At 43.4% G+C, this 14,774-nt stretch overlaps 1 protein-coding gene across 1 annotated transcript in view; it reads right to left on the reverse strand.

The window, feature by feature from the left end:
* Positions 1–464: 464 nt before the first annotated feature.
* Positions 465–14,774, reverse strand: part of SLC18A1 (solute carrier family 18 member A1) — a 72,169-nt gene continuing 57,859 nt past the window's right edge. Inside the window, 5 exon segments of the mRNA XM_033949487.1 lie at positions 465–826; positions 1,206–1,339; positions 3,068–3,187; positions 7,872–7,935; positions 13,112–13,163. Coding sequence (XP_033805378.1) covers positions 713–826; positions 1,206–1,339; positions 3,068–3,187; positions 7,872–7,935; positions 13,112–13,163 — 484 coding nt within the window. The 3' untranslated portion in view covers positions 465–712.

A 14,774-nucleotide genomic window follows, 5' to 3' on the forward strand; every position in this document is an offset into this window, starting at 1 on the left:
GGGTTTCCTGATCCCCCTTGTTCCGATCCCCCCCCTGTCCCAGTATAGCAATTTTTATGTTCTTAATATCAATGGATAACTCCACACAGGTTATTTAATCACTCAGGAGACTCTCCTGCCTACTTTAAATACTGACCCTCTTGAGTATAATGGTATGCACTTAGCCCTGGTAAATTTTCAAAGAGGCCAATTTATGAGCATAACTCTCAAAATTTGAAGCATTAATCCTTTAAATATTGGATCCTAAAATCCCAGGCCTTTTCCTGTCTTATGCCTCTCTCATCTGCACAGGCTGTACCAAAGTTTGGATGTTCAGTTATAAAACCATTAATTATAGCTCTGATTTTTTTAACTGATAAGTGTTTTTATTAGCATTTCTCATCCATAATCCATTTACTGTGCATTTTGTGGAACTGAAATATCATTGGTTTTAGCTACCAGGAGTGATTTACAGTATATTTCAAGAATAGCTGGATTTTTTTGTAGCTGGATCCATAGAAGAAGGGTCTTGCATGGTACTTGAAGCTCATGTAGATACAACAAATGCTATCACAACTTGTAAAGAATCCAGACCCTGGCACTGGTAGAATTATGTGCTCTGGTAATAATTATAACCTTTAATAAGAGCTAAGATGGTCCCTGATTCTGAGGTTGTGCCTTCTGCTCTGTGAACATGGCTCCATTAGAAACAGGAAAGAGACATCACCAGCAGCTACTCTTTGCTCTCTAACTCCTCGTCACTGCCATCTGAGAGTGGGAACTCCCGCAGGGTTTTTTGCACGGTGTAACATTTTGTTTGCATCTGACACGCCTCACTTAAAATTGCCTGTAGACAAAAAAAAAAAAATGAAATGAAATCAGATCATGGGATCAGCAAAGCAATCGTTTTGTAAGCACTGCAAGCAGATCAAGTACCATCTCAGGTGCAGTTTTCAGCTCCTATAATTTCCCTCAGCTTGGATGGAGAGACTGAGATAAATGAAGAGAAAATGAATCATAAGAAAGGGAACCCAATGATGCCACCCTTGTTTCCAGGTGAATGATCAAACTCTCTGTCCATTGTAGATTGAGCTGGGGCTTCCATTTTAAAAATAGGTGGTAATTAAGATAACCAGTAATAGGCTTGAAATCTATTTGATTTGCTCTGCTGTTCACAAATTTCAAAAGCTCCTGGTGTGTCTGTCCAAGTTTCTGAAAGCACTGACCATTTTCTCTTCCTTAGCAGGGGGACTTCGCAGAAAGATGCAGAGAGGTGTATAGGTGATGTTTATGATGCCAATAATAACCATTAGCCAGGGAAACCCAATGGCTTTCACAATGACACCTCCCACGGAAGGACCTGTGAGAAAAGAAAGCAGATACAAGAATGATCATTCGATCTTCAGTGACTTATACTAGAGTGATAGACCAAAGCTTAAATATGAATTTTCCCACATGGAACTAGGAATCTTGGTCCACTTCATCCATCACATACCTTGGAAAGGAGCCCTAATAGAATATTTGGGCCTCTTACAAAGATCCTGTTCTTTCATGGTAGCTGTGTTACTGGATCATTCAAAACCTCAAACCTTATGCCAGTTTCTGCTCTTTCATGGTAATATATAGGAATAAAACAAAGGAAATAAGGTAATACCTTTTTCTTGGACTAACTCAATGCATTTTATGATTAGCTTTCCAAGAATGTAAGACCTTTGAAATTAAAATGATGAAATAATTTGATACCTACCAGACAGGACTTAGGACTAGATTCACTAAGCCCACCGATCAAGTCCCGACCACTTAGCGACTCCTTTTGCAACCCCGACCCGATTCACTAACCTTCCTCCTGATCCGTTTCCGATTTGCACATGCACATGAGGGGAAGGGCATCCAAAAGTAGGAAGGCAGCGATTCACAAAACAATTTCAGGAACACCAACAGGGCTGCACGATCTAAAAACAAGCGACTGCTGAGGATCAGTCGCTTGTTCAAAAACCCTGCTCTCTGCCCCGATTCTGCTTCTCCTGCCCCGATTCTGCTTCTCCTGCCTCCTGTCCCGACTCCATGGTTTTAACCCACGGTGCAGCCCCACTTTCAACCAGCGGGTTAAAACCACAGGCTTGCAAAAGTTTCCAGTTCTAAAAAAAAAAAAAAAAAGTTTCCAGCTCTTCCTTCACGGTGAGCAAGCGCAGACCATCTACAGGTAAAGAAGATGGTCTGCGCATGCTCAAGGATCGCTCTCCAGCGATCCATGTGGTCGGGGGGGGGGGAGGGGGGAGAACGTGCTGTCAATCACCCTCATGTGCATCGCCCTCATTTGTGAATCAGTCGGCCTGCCTTGGATCGGCCAGGATCTGGTAGGTTAGTGAATCTAGGCCGTAATAAAGACATGGCTTCCTTTCACAAAACAAAGAAATGTAAACTGCTTTGACACCTCTCTGTCTCCTACTTACCTACCCACCCTTCCCTCTTCCTGTGAAACTATCACTGAAATGCTTTCATGTTCCCCTTATATACACTGATATTTGTCAACATTTTCTTATTTCTGATCTGAAGAAGAAGGGTTTACCTTCAAAAGCTACTTCAAACGCTAATCATAAAATGCACTCTTAGTCCAATAAGAAAGGTATTACTTTATTTCCATTATGTTTTTGTGTTATTTCTATATATTACTTTGAAAAGTGGACTAACATTGCCACTACACCGCTTCACTGCTCTTTCATGCTAAATATGTTCCAGGATCAGTGAACCTTTCTACACTGTTTCTTCTCTTTTATGGTAAATAGAATAACCAAAATTGTCTGAGTAAAACTGGAAAAAAAATATTCTAGACTTCTACCACCCAATATTCAGCACTATTTAACCAACCAGGCTGCTGAAAATGGGATATTTTGGCATTCCGAAGCTGTGCTTGGAGACAACGGGACAGGGTACCTACAAACAGGATGGACCCGTTAGTTATAACTGAGCAAGAAGTACTGCCGTAATTGTCTCTGTTATATTCTACCTGAAGTTAAAAGAGTTCAGCTTACTATGGCTATGTCAAAGGGGTAGCCCTTGGTGGGGCAGAGGTAGGGAGCACTCTTACCAATAGCAAATCCCATGCAGAAAGCCACGTCTGCAATGGCATACACGCTTCCATAGACGGATGCATGGCGCAGGTCTACAAGATAACCCATAACGGGCATTATAGCGGAGTCCACCATCCCTGTTCACAAAGCAAACACACATTGGTAAAAAAAGTGATGGCAGGAACCCAGAAGCATGCAGGGCTGTTTGTACCGAGAACTCCACCTGAAACAGCGAGGCATTCACTGGCATAGCGAAGGTGGGAGGTGCCTGGGGCGGTGCCCCCCAACACCTTTGCCCTCTTCTTAGCCCCCCCGGCCATGCAAGCCACTTTTCTTCCCCCGTACCTGTTTATCTTCCCCAGTGCGAGCAGCATCTCCCACGCCAGCATTGGCTCTCCCTTTGACGTCACTTCCTAGTCGCGGGACCTGGAAGTTATGCCGGTGGGGAGCACTACGACTGGAACTGCTTCTCGCGTGAAGAGCATGAGGTACGGTAGGGGGGAAGTGAAGGTGCATACACAGCAGGGGAGGAGTGGGAAGGAGCGGGGAGCGAGGAGCAGAGAGGAGGAGAGGTGCCGGCGCCCCCACCAAGACGGCACCCGGGGCAGTCCATCCCCCCTTACTATGCCACTGGAGACATCAGAGGACATTCCTGTAGGTGCCATGAGAAATCTCTTCCATTTGTGTCTCCATTTAAAGAAAACTTCTCACCCTACCTCCTTTCTTTTTTTTTTTTTTTTTAAAGTGGTGAAATGAGTTTGATTCTAGGACTTTGTGGCATAGGATAACATGAACTCTCTTCTTATTCCTGCACCCAGAGGCTGCACGTTGCACTCAGAGGAGAGTAAGCAGCAGAACACCTTGAAAGGTACCAGGAGCTGTCCAAAGTTAAGATATTTATTGTGGTTTATCGTTTATTAAAACTTACTACGAAGCTCATTTTCCAAAAAGAAAAATGTGTAAAAAGTGGCATAAAGGGGCAGATAGACGTTTTTCTCGTCAAATCCTTCCAATTTATCATTTTCAAAACCTATTTTCTAGACTGATTTCTATGCTATTCATCTAAATCTCAAGAGGGTGGGGGGTGGGGGTGTTAGAGACGTGGTCTTGGCGGGACTAGGGCAGGTTTATGACTTGAATGTTTTTATGCCATAAACAAACATTTTAGTATATGTCCAGGGCACAATTTGGATGTCTGGGGCTAAACCTGTTGTAACAATACATGTGTCAAAAAGGTGCCCAAACTGACCAGATGATCACTGGAGGGATGAGAAAGCATGATCCCCCCCTCCCCACACACTCATGCCTCTAGTGGTCACTGACCCTCCTCCACCCCCAAAGATGTAAATGAAACAGTACATACTTGGCTGTATGATAGCTTCAGATGTTATGGCCAGTCCTAGTAGAGCAGCAAGCAGGATTCCTGGAGTAGTCTAGTGGATGGTGTAGCCAACCATAGAGATGGAGATTCAGGCCCATACTTAACGTGACCATTTATCTTTTTTTCCATAAAATGGGACATCTACTTCCTGTTTCTGGTTGCAACTTCCTGTTTTGGTTTTTAGCGCAGGGAGCTGTGCTGAATGCCCCGCGCTTCTCCCGATGCTCATAGGAACTCTATGAGCATCAGGAGCTGCTGATGCTTTGCTGATTGCTCAGCATCAGCAAAGAGTAGCTGCTGGTGATGTCTCTTTCCTGTTTCTAATGGAGCCATGTTCACAGAGCAGAAGGCACAACCTCAGAATCAGGGACCATCTTAGCTCTTATGCACTAAAAACCACTATCACGGTTTAGTAAAAGGGGGCCATAGTGCAAAATATAGACAGCAGATATAAATTCTCAAAACAGACATATTTTGATCACTAAATTGAAAATAAAATCATTTTTCCTACCTTTGTTGTCTGGTGAGTCTCTGGTTGCACTTCCTTCTGACTGTGCATCCTTTCTTTCTGTCTTTTCTTTCTCTCTCCCTGCCCCCTTTCTTTCTTTCTCTCTCCCTGCCCCCTCCCAAGCCGTCGCCACTGCCAATTTCTCCAAGCCACCTCTGCCGACGCAGCAACAGGCCAGATGCATGCAACAACTGCACAAGCCTTCCCTCCCCCCCAACCCCAACGTCAATTCTGACATCGGAGAGGAAGTTCCGGGCCAGCCAGGTAGCGATTAGCTGGCTCAGAACTTCCTCTCCAATGTAAGAATTGTCGTGGAGGGGGAGGGGGTAAGGCTTGTGCAGTCGCTGTATGCACCTGATCTGTTGCTGCATCGCGTTGGGGAAGCAGGGAGAAATCCCGGGCTCCGTGATTGACTTGCGTTGACTTTGACGTTTTGGGCACCCCTGCGCTAAAAAACAGGACATTTTGGCGTCCTGAAGCTGTGCTTGTGGACAACAGGACAGGCTAACTAAAAACGGGCTGGTCCGTTCAAAACATGATGTATGGTCACGTTATCCATACTCCACTCTAACCACTACCCTTGTAATGGAGCATGTGAGCTTTCCAAATCTCATCTTAATCCCATTGTACCCACATATAGGTGTTACCTGCAGGCATAAGGGCTATTGGTATGTTGTACAGTTAGGTACAGTGGGTTTTGAGTGGGTTTTGGAAAGCTCACCATACAATATAAAAGCTACAGTGTGATGTGTATCCCTTTTAGGTGAGGTTCACTGCAGTGCCCCTAGGGTGCCCCACTGTTCTGCTATTGAAAAAACATGATCACATTACTGAGGCATTCATCAATTCTCATTGGCTTCCAATCCAGGAAAGAATACAATTTAAATTCTACTGTATACTATTTAAAACTATAAATGGAGACAGCCCAACCTACCTAAACAACCGCCTCATCCAAACCACCTCTACCAGGCATAGAAAAACACACACCCCATTCACATACCCCTCCAATCAAAGAAGTAAAAAGGAAAAAACTATACAACGGACTACTGGCCACTCAGGCAGCAAAGATAGACAACCAAGTCTCCAACCTATTGACAACAACCCAGACTACAAGATGTTCAGAAAGGAAATAAAAACTATACTCTTCAAGAAATCCCTTAATAAAGCTTAATACCATGATAAAGCTTAACCCCCCTCTTACCATCCCCTCCCTAACCCCAGATCCTACTTTTCCCTCTCTTGGAAACCTTCTCTGATCTAACGTTATAACCCTTCTTCCATAACTCTTTTTGTAATCCGCTTTGAACCGAAAGGTAATGGCGGAATAGAAATATGTAATGTAATGTTTGTGTGGCTGGTCTACTAAGAATGCTGTCCCCTTCTATATACCAATGGCTTGTTCTGTGCATTTTTGTTTTGGAAATGTTTATTTAAAAAATGGTTTAGCACAAATAAATCCATTTTCAAAAAAAACCCCCCAAAAGCCCCAAAATAGATGTTCTGCAGTTTTGAAAATGGGCATGTTTTGTACTGGATTTTTGTGCATGTTCCACAAAACATCTAAACTCAGATTTAGACGTCATCGAAAATGTTCCTAAGCAGTATACAATCAAATTGATCAATATGCACCTAGTTTATTAGAAAAGGTCCTCACTCTCAGTAGTCTATAGATAGTGTCAATAAATCACCATCCCTAGGGACCCAATCTCCAACATTGAGCTCCCGATCCTCAGAGACAACACACTGGGGTCAAGGCAATCATTTCCCCAATGATTAACTTGTCACTTCGTCACTTGATCTAATCTTATATTATAAATACTTATAAGTATTTTAAATTTTAAAATTTCCTATTGTAAATAGTTTCATAAATAGTGTTATAGACACCAAATTTTCAATTATACTTAGCTTAATTTGTGGTCAGTTTTGGGATAGCTCTGTGTCAACAAATTTCACTGTCTTGAAAAAACGTTGCAGTGAAACATGTTGACACAGAGCTATCCCAAAAATGACCACAAATTAAGCTAAGTATAATTGAAAATTTGGTGTCTATAACACTATTTATGAAACTATTTACAATAGGAAATTTTAAAATTTAAAATATTTATAAGTATTTATAATATAAGATTAGATCCTGTGACGAAGTGACAAGTTAATCATTGGGGAAATGATTGCCTTGACCCCAGTGTGTTGTCTCTGAGGATCGGGAGCTCAATGTTGGAGATTGGGTCCCTAGGGATGGTGATTTATTGACATGACCTAAGTAGCATACAATCACTATATAAAATAAAATATTAAAAGAGAAGAACACAAACATTTTAAATAGGAATGATAAACAATAAATGAAGCCCACAACACTAATTGCTCATAGTGCCACAGGCTGTCCAACCACTCAAGTAATTCCTGTCTCCGAGACCTCAAAGGCAAGATGGCAAAAATTCATCTTAAGTAAGATTTTTTAACTTTGGAAAAAAGTGTTCATTGCATATATAAGCAGGGAGATCATTCCAGAGCTTGGAAGAAAAAGAAGGCTGAATGCCTAGTGGATTTAAGGTGGGCCTTCCTAGGCTTTGGAAGCCCAAGCCGTTGGAAGTCTAAGAAATGTAAGTGATGGGAAGGTATGAATGGAATAGTTAGAATCGATAGATATGAAGGGATGCCCAGGAAATAGGCTATATGGGTAATGGAACTGGCATGGGAATTAAATTAAATTGAAATTACACTTGTGTTCTGCAGGATTTCACTTTGAATGCAGATCACACATGAGTTGACCAGAATGACTCAGCAGTTTTAATGTGCATTATTGTGTTGATCTTGTTATGCCAAAGAATTGCAGCGTTCTCGTTTGGGTGCTGCTGTCATCTGCAGACGTCAGCAAAATTTCCCCAGGCAGCAGCAATGACTTCTAGCTTTATCTGCTGCCCATGGAACTTACCTATGGCAAAGCCCAGGCCACCGTTTGGGGCAATGAGTCCATAAATATCCCGAGCAAGAGGAACCTGAAGAAAAAAAAAAGAGAGAGAATTTAGCTCAGTCAAAGTTGACCCCTGTTTTCCTTTGTCCCATGTCTCTTTGATAAATCAGCCTGTCCCAGGCCATTCCATAAGCAGTTTCTATTTGGCTTTATTTTCCTTAGTGACCTTAGCAGACACTTTGCAGTGACTTTTCCTGTAATCTGTACTAAGTATATTGCACTTTGTTACGTTTTGCAGCTGTACAATTCAGGTACAAGGCACTGGTTACTGGTACACTTCATTGATTTCATTAGGCTGCAACTCAATGATTATATATTTAGGGGGTGATTTTAGACCTGGCAACATCTATACATGCAGCTGGTGTAGATGTGACTCCCCCCTCCCCTGTATTTTAGAAAAGCAAACTAGTCATTTGTGTCCTTTCTAAAATCATTGTTTATATGTCTGCCCCAGGACTGTCCCAAGTCAGAAATGTGCCCTGTGCAACACACCCCTTAAAGCTCCTATCCCACCCATTGTGTCACAGCCAAGCAAGGAAGGCAATAGACAAAACACGATTTTTGAGATTCTCCTCCCTTGCACCCTGTGCGACCGCATTGCCCACATATAAGATCCTACATAAGAATAGACATACTGGGTCAGATCAATGGTCCATCTAGCTCCGTATCCATCTAGCCAATCCAGGTAGAATCCCAAATAGTAGCAACATTCCATGCTACCTATCCCAAGGTAAGTGGTGGCTTCCCCTCATGTCTGTCTCAATAGCAGACTATGGACTTTTCCTCCAGGCCCTTGTCTAAACCTTTTTTAAACCCATGTGCGTTAACCGTTGTTACCACATCCTCTGGCAACAAGTTCCAGAGCTTAGCTATTCTTTGAGTGAAAAAATATTTCCTCCTATTAGTTTTAAAAGTATTTCCCTTTAACTTTGAGTGTCCTCTAATCTTTGTAATATTTGATAGAGTAAAAAGCCGATTCGCTTGTACCCATTCTATGGCAGCCAGGATTTTGCAGACCTTAATCATTTCTCCCCCTAAGCCATCTCTTTACCAAGCTGAAGAGCCCTAACCTCTTTAGCCTTCCTTATAATGAGAGGAGTTCCATTCCCTTTATCGTCTTGGTCATTCTTCTTTGGACCTTTTCTAATTCCGCTATATCTTTTTTGAGATACGCAACCAGAATTGAAAGTAATACTTAAGGTGAGGTCACACAATGGAGTGACCCATTATTTGAATAAATTGCCTATTGCCTATGTGCAGCTTATTTTTGTTGTAGTCTGCAGCTTGCCATGGAGGAGAAAAGAGAGGAGAGGTACCCATCCTATTGGGGGAGGGGGCATTGGAGCAATGTCACATGGATTGGGGGGAGGGAGGGGTAAAGGAGGAATCCAAATTGGAAGGAAGGTAGGAAAAAAAGGAAGTCCAGGGAAGGAAAGGTAAAAAAAGAGGGGAGAGAGAGATGACAGATCACAGGGTGAGGGAGGGAGGGAGGGAGGGAAGGGAAGCAGAGGAGAGAGATTCTAAACCACAGGTTTGTGCATATAACTCAGTTGGGGGGGTGCAGGAAGAGGGTAGGGCCATGTGTCCTCTTTTTTGTCCTTATAAATATGGTAACCCTACACTTTCCAGGGATTTTAAGAGCTAGTCTGGCTTTTTACATTACCCCTGTGTCTTCTGGAAATTGCTGGAAACCAAAGCTACTCTTCTGTTCCCCTGGAAACCCAGGTGCAGGCAGCTCAGTGCACACACACACACAGGTCAGAAGTTCACTTCACACTCCTTTTGTAGAACACAGCACTGATAATTTTTAAAGTGCTTTTTACACCACCATTTACTTGCAGTCATAGAGAATATATGCCCTATACCAGTGGTTCCCAACCCTGTCCTGGAGGACCACCAGGCCAGTCGGCTTTTCAGGATAGCCCTAATGAATATGCATGAGAGAGATCTGCATATAATGGAGGTGTCAGGCATGCAAATCTGCTCCATGCATATTCATTAGGGCTATCCTGAAAACCCGACTGGCCTAGTGGTCCTCCAGGACAGGGTTGGGAGCCACTGCACTATATCATACTTCCAGTGAATAATATTCAGCCAGGTTCACAGATGTAAAACAAGGGAAAGATGTGATTAGAGAAAAGAAACTTATATGAACTCAAGCCTTAGCCCTGTGAAGGAAGGAAGGGGTCCTCGAATGTATCCCGGCCAAGAGAGGTCCACTGGAGTAATCTCACCCTAAGCCACTTGGGAGCCCCTTCACAAGACCTCCAGACTAAGGAAGAAAAGAAAGGGAGTTCTTGGCAACAAGGACTCTTATGGGTAACCCTTGGGGGCACCAACCTTACCATTGTGGCCAAGGGCACCAACCTTACTATTGTAGCCAGAGCGTGGCCAAGGGCACAATTCTTACTATAGTGACCAGAGGTGACTGGAACTTGAAAGTGACCACCAAGTGATCAGAGGTGACCGGAGACCAGAAGTGATCACAGAGTGATCCGAGGTGACCAGAGACTAGAAGTGACCAGAGATCGGAGGTGACCGGAGGCTGGAAGTGACCCTAAAGTGGCTGGAGGCGACCAAAAACAGGAAGGGCCCCAGGAGGGAACCCAAAGCAACAGGAAGAATCACCCAAAAAGAAGACTGAATCAATTGACCATCTGCAATCACAAACCTGCACACACAAGGAAAACTGCAAAACCCCCACAATGCAATTCCTTACTCCAATATAACAAATCCAAAAAAAAGATAATAACAGCGTTGGAATGTGGAAAAAGAAATATGAAATGCAATAAACAAATTATAAGGTGAGTGAGAGCCCTCAGTTTTCTGTGCTTATATAAAGAACACTGCTCTTTTAAACCTCTCGGTGGAAGTATGGTCATGGAAACATCAATGGGCCTCTCATATCATGAATGTGCTAAAAAAAAACCAAAACTTATAAATTAAACACACATTCAGTGCAATCCAGTCCAAAACGCTGTAAAATCAAGATCAAGTGAGCTTTTGCTCTTCTGCTCCAAGGGAGGTTTCTGTCCTTTCTGAGCTTGCCTTAGGACACCTGCATTACAGTTTGACAGTCAAACTCCCCACCTACCACTGTCCCCAGAATTAGTGCGTAAATGATCCAACGCTTGGTGAATTCTGAATTTTACAGCGCTTTGGACTGGATTGCTGATTGGGCAGTAGGTTGGAGGTAAAGCATTAAAGAGGTACGGGGAAATAGGCTTACCAGACGTCCAGATTTTCCCCAAACACGTCCTCCTTTTGAGGACATGTCCGGGGGTCTGGACGGCTTTTCAAAACCCAACACTTTGTCCGGGTTTTGAAAAGCTTCCAAGTAGTCGCCGTTGGGCAGACAGCAGGGGGCAGGGCTGGGGCGTAACGGAGCGGGGATGGATGGAACTGGGCGGGCCTGGGGGGCAGGTTACCATTTGGAAAATCTGGTAACCCTACGGGGAAGGGAAGGCACGCATGCGGCAGGAGGGGGCATGGAAGGAGTGGGGGTGCAGAGAAGAGGGTGGGGGCACCACTGCCCCAGGTGCCTCCAACCCTCGCTATGCCACTGGGGAGAGTGTAAGTGAAGGAGTCTGGCACTGGTTTTCCTAAGTGTTGAACTAAGTTTTCTCTTTAATAAAATGCTGAATTATGTTTAGCTGCAGACCTAACTTATCTCATGTTCTAGCCTGCCTGCACTGGGTGTTTTAGCTTGGGCATTCTAGCTTCTTATGGCTATCTCAGCATACACGATATTGTATTCCGCCCTCCTGGACATGTAACAGAAAGACTGCAGAGCTTAGATAAGTGACCTGCTAATGTGACCTGCTAGTGACCTGCTAATGTGAGCTTAGGACCAATGATTGTTAAGAAAAGTAACACGTGAAAAGTTTTTTCTAGAATTCAGTTGCATAGCCAAAAGAATGTATAAATAGCTCTGGGACTTCTGAAGCCAGCTTGGGGCTCAGGGGTCCGCATATGCTGAATAAACATTTGTGCTTTCTTCAAGTCTCTAAGTTTTGTGGCTGCCCAAAGTGACCTTTCATAAGATCTTCCTTCTCAATAGTTTAGTATGGGGTTTCTCCTCTAGAAGGGGAGGGAAGAGATTAGACTAGAAATTCAAAAAAAATATGATCATGTTACACCGCTTCTACAAGCCGCACATTGGTTACCAATCACACATAGAATAATTTTTAAAATTCAACAATCACAAGCTCCGATATTTCTGGATCGTCTCTTGATACCGTATTCTCCATTTAGGGCAATTCGATCAACACAACAACATTTACTGACTATTCCTTCTTTAAAAGTAATAGGGACCAGGAGATCTACCATTTTCTCGGTTACAGCACCCCAGCTTTGGAACAATTTACCATTATACTTACACAATGAACCTTCTTTAGAAAAATTCAAGCGTTCCTTAAAAAGTTTCCTGTATAAGCACGCATTTGAAACATAGACAGCATAACTTACCAATCACTAAAGCTTTTAGACCTTAATCAGACCCACGAGTAGGTCACAAATTTATCCTTTTTTTTCTATGATTATTTCTGCCTTTATATCTCCTTTTTTTTAATGTGTTCTCACCATATGTGTTCTTCCCTAAATGTTTCTTCTCTTTCTTTAAAGATTGTAGTTCATCCCTCTTGCCTTCTGTACCAGTTATGTATTAGAATGTATATAATGTGTATTCAATTGTATAAAAAGTTTTGTTTTGTCCTCCTTTTTTAAAAAATGTTATACGCATTGAAGTATATGATATTGCATAGATAACAAACCTTAATAAAACTTGAAGCTTGAAATTCTCTGTGTTTGCAGGGTGTACAGGCTATATTGTGACTAGACAATAGGATTCATTATTAACGTTGAGCTTGTGGTTTGAACAAATGTTTCTCGTCACAATAATAAAATATTGTTCAAACCTACAAAAGTATACATAGGTTCATATCCTATTATATGTGTGTATGGTAGTGAGTTTTGTACACCTGGTTTTCTATATGAAAAATTCTCTTACATCATCCTTACAATCTCTCTTCCTCTTTGCCTGACCCGTCTGCCTCCCCATCTCTCTTTCTGCTAATCTGTAACCTGTTTCTTTCTTTCCGCTGGCCTCTCCCATTGTGTCTCTCTTTCTTTATACTACCTATCTCTGTACACCCAGAGTCATGTTTGTTTGAGGGTTCAGGCTTTGCTGTTGCTGCACTTACACACAGGAGGCTGATTCCCACCAAGGCCATTCCAATCATGGAGCAGAGCCACCTGTAGTAATGGAGCAAACACAGGAAATGTCAGGCCTGGAATAGCAGCAGTGCACAGGGTATGAAATGGGAAAATGGTTTCTCTAAGCTGTTGACTCTTATTACTACATATACTGTACATTACAACAACTTTTGTGTTGTCCACATAAAAGTGTGACTGTTCACAGTGGCGTACCTAAGGTATATGACATCCAGAGATGATCATTCTTTAACCCACCCTCATATATAAAGGGATCGGAGCTGCACCCGGAGCGGTCCATCTCCCCCTACCCCCTTGGTATGCTACTGTCTGAGGAAGGGGATTTTGGTCTCCAAAAGTTAGTCAAAAATGTATTAAAATTAATCCAATAAAAAGATTACCTTATTTCCATTTTCTATTTATAAATGTTTATCAATATAGCTACAATGCTACTTTATTCTAAAGCAACAACAACAAAAAAAATTTTTTGCCTACCTTTTGTCATCTCTGGTTTCTCATCTTTCCTCATCTTTCTTCATTCTCCATTCCATCCAACGTCAGCCAACTTTCTGTCCCTTCTATTTTTCTCTTTCTGTTTCCACTCCCTTCCCCATGCTCTGGCATCTCTTTCTTCTTCTTTCCTTCCCTCCTTCCCACCCTAACTCACTTCATGGTCTGGCATCTGCTTCCCTTCCCCCATGCCCTGGGATCTCTCTCCTACTTCCATTTCTCACTCTCACTCCATGCCCTGGTGTATCCTTTCCTTCTTTTTCCTCCCTTCCTTCCTTCCGGATGGTCTGGCATTTCAATCTCCTTCCCTTCCCTCCCCCATGCCCTGGCATCTCTCTCCTCTCCTTCCCTTTCATCTCTCCCTCCCCATCCATACTCTGGCATCTCCTCTCCTTCCTTCCCCTCCCTTCCCTATGGCCTGGCATCTGTATCCTTCCCTTCCCTTCCCTCCCCTTCCCATGCCCTAGCATCTCTCTTCTCTCCTTCTCTTCTATCTCTCCCTATCCCTTCCCCATCCATACTCTGGCATCTCCTCTCCTTCCTTCCCCTCCCTTCCCTATGGCCTGGCATCTGTATCCTTCCCTTCCCTTCCCTCCCCTTCCCATGCCCTAGCATCTCTCTTCTCTCCTTCTCTTCTATCTCTCCCTATCCCTTCCCCTCCATGCTTTGGCATCTCCTCTTTTTTCTCCACTATATGCAGGATTTCTCCCTCTCACCTCTTTTTACCTCTTTGTTGCATAAGAACTTCTCCTCCACCCCATGTCCAACAATTTTTCCTCTCTTCTATCTCCCCACATGTGCAACACCTTTCCATCCCTCCCTTAGTCCCTTCCCCCTGTATAGCAGCTTTCCATCCCTCCCTCCCCTCCCCCTATGCAGCACCTCCTGACCAACCCCACCCCCCACCATGAGATTTGACATACCTTTGAGCTTCCCACAGCAGCAGCAGTGGTGGTGGCTGTCCGTTAAACGCAACGCTGTAAAAGGACTGTTTGCGGACTGCTCCACCAGGGCTTCTCTCTGCCAAGTCATCAGTGATGCCATCAGTGATGCGGCAGAGGGAAGGTCCCGACAGGGTAGGCCACAAGCATCCCCCTGCCCCCCTCTTGGAATGCCACTGGCTATTCAGAAACTGCCACTGAG

The sequence above is a fragment of the Geotrypetes seraphini genome, chromosome 6 (genome assembly GCF_902459505.1).
Source record: "Geotrypetes seraphini chromosome 6, aGeoSer1.1, whole genome shotgun sequence".
Taxonomy (NCBI): Eukaryota; Metazoa; Chordata; class Amphibia; order Gymnophiona; family Dermophiidae; genus Geotrypetes; species Geotrypetes seraphini.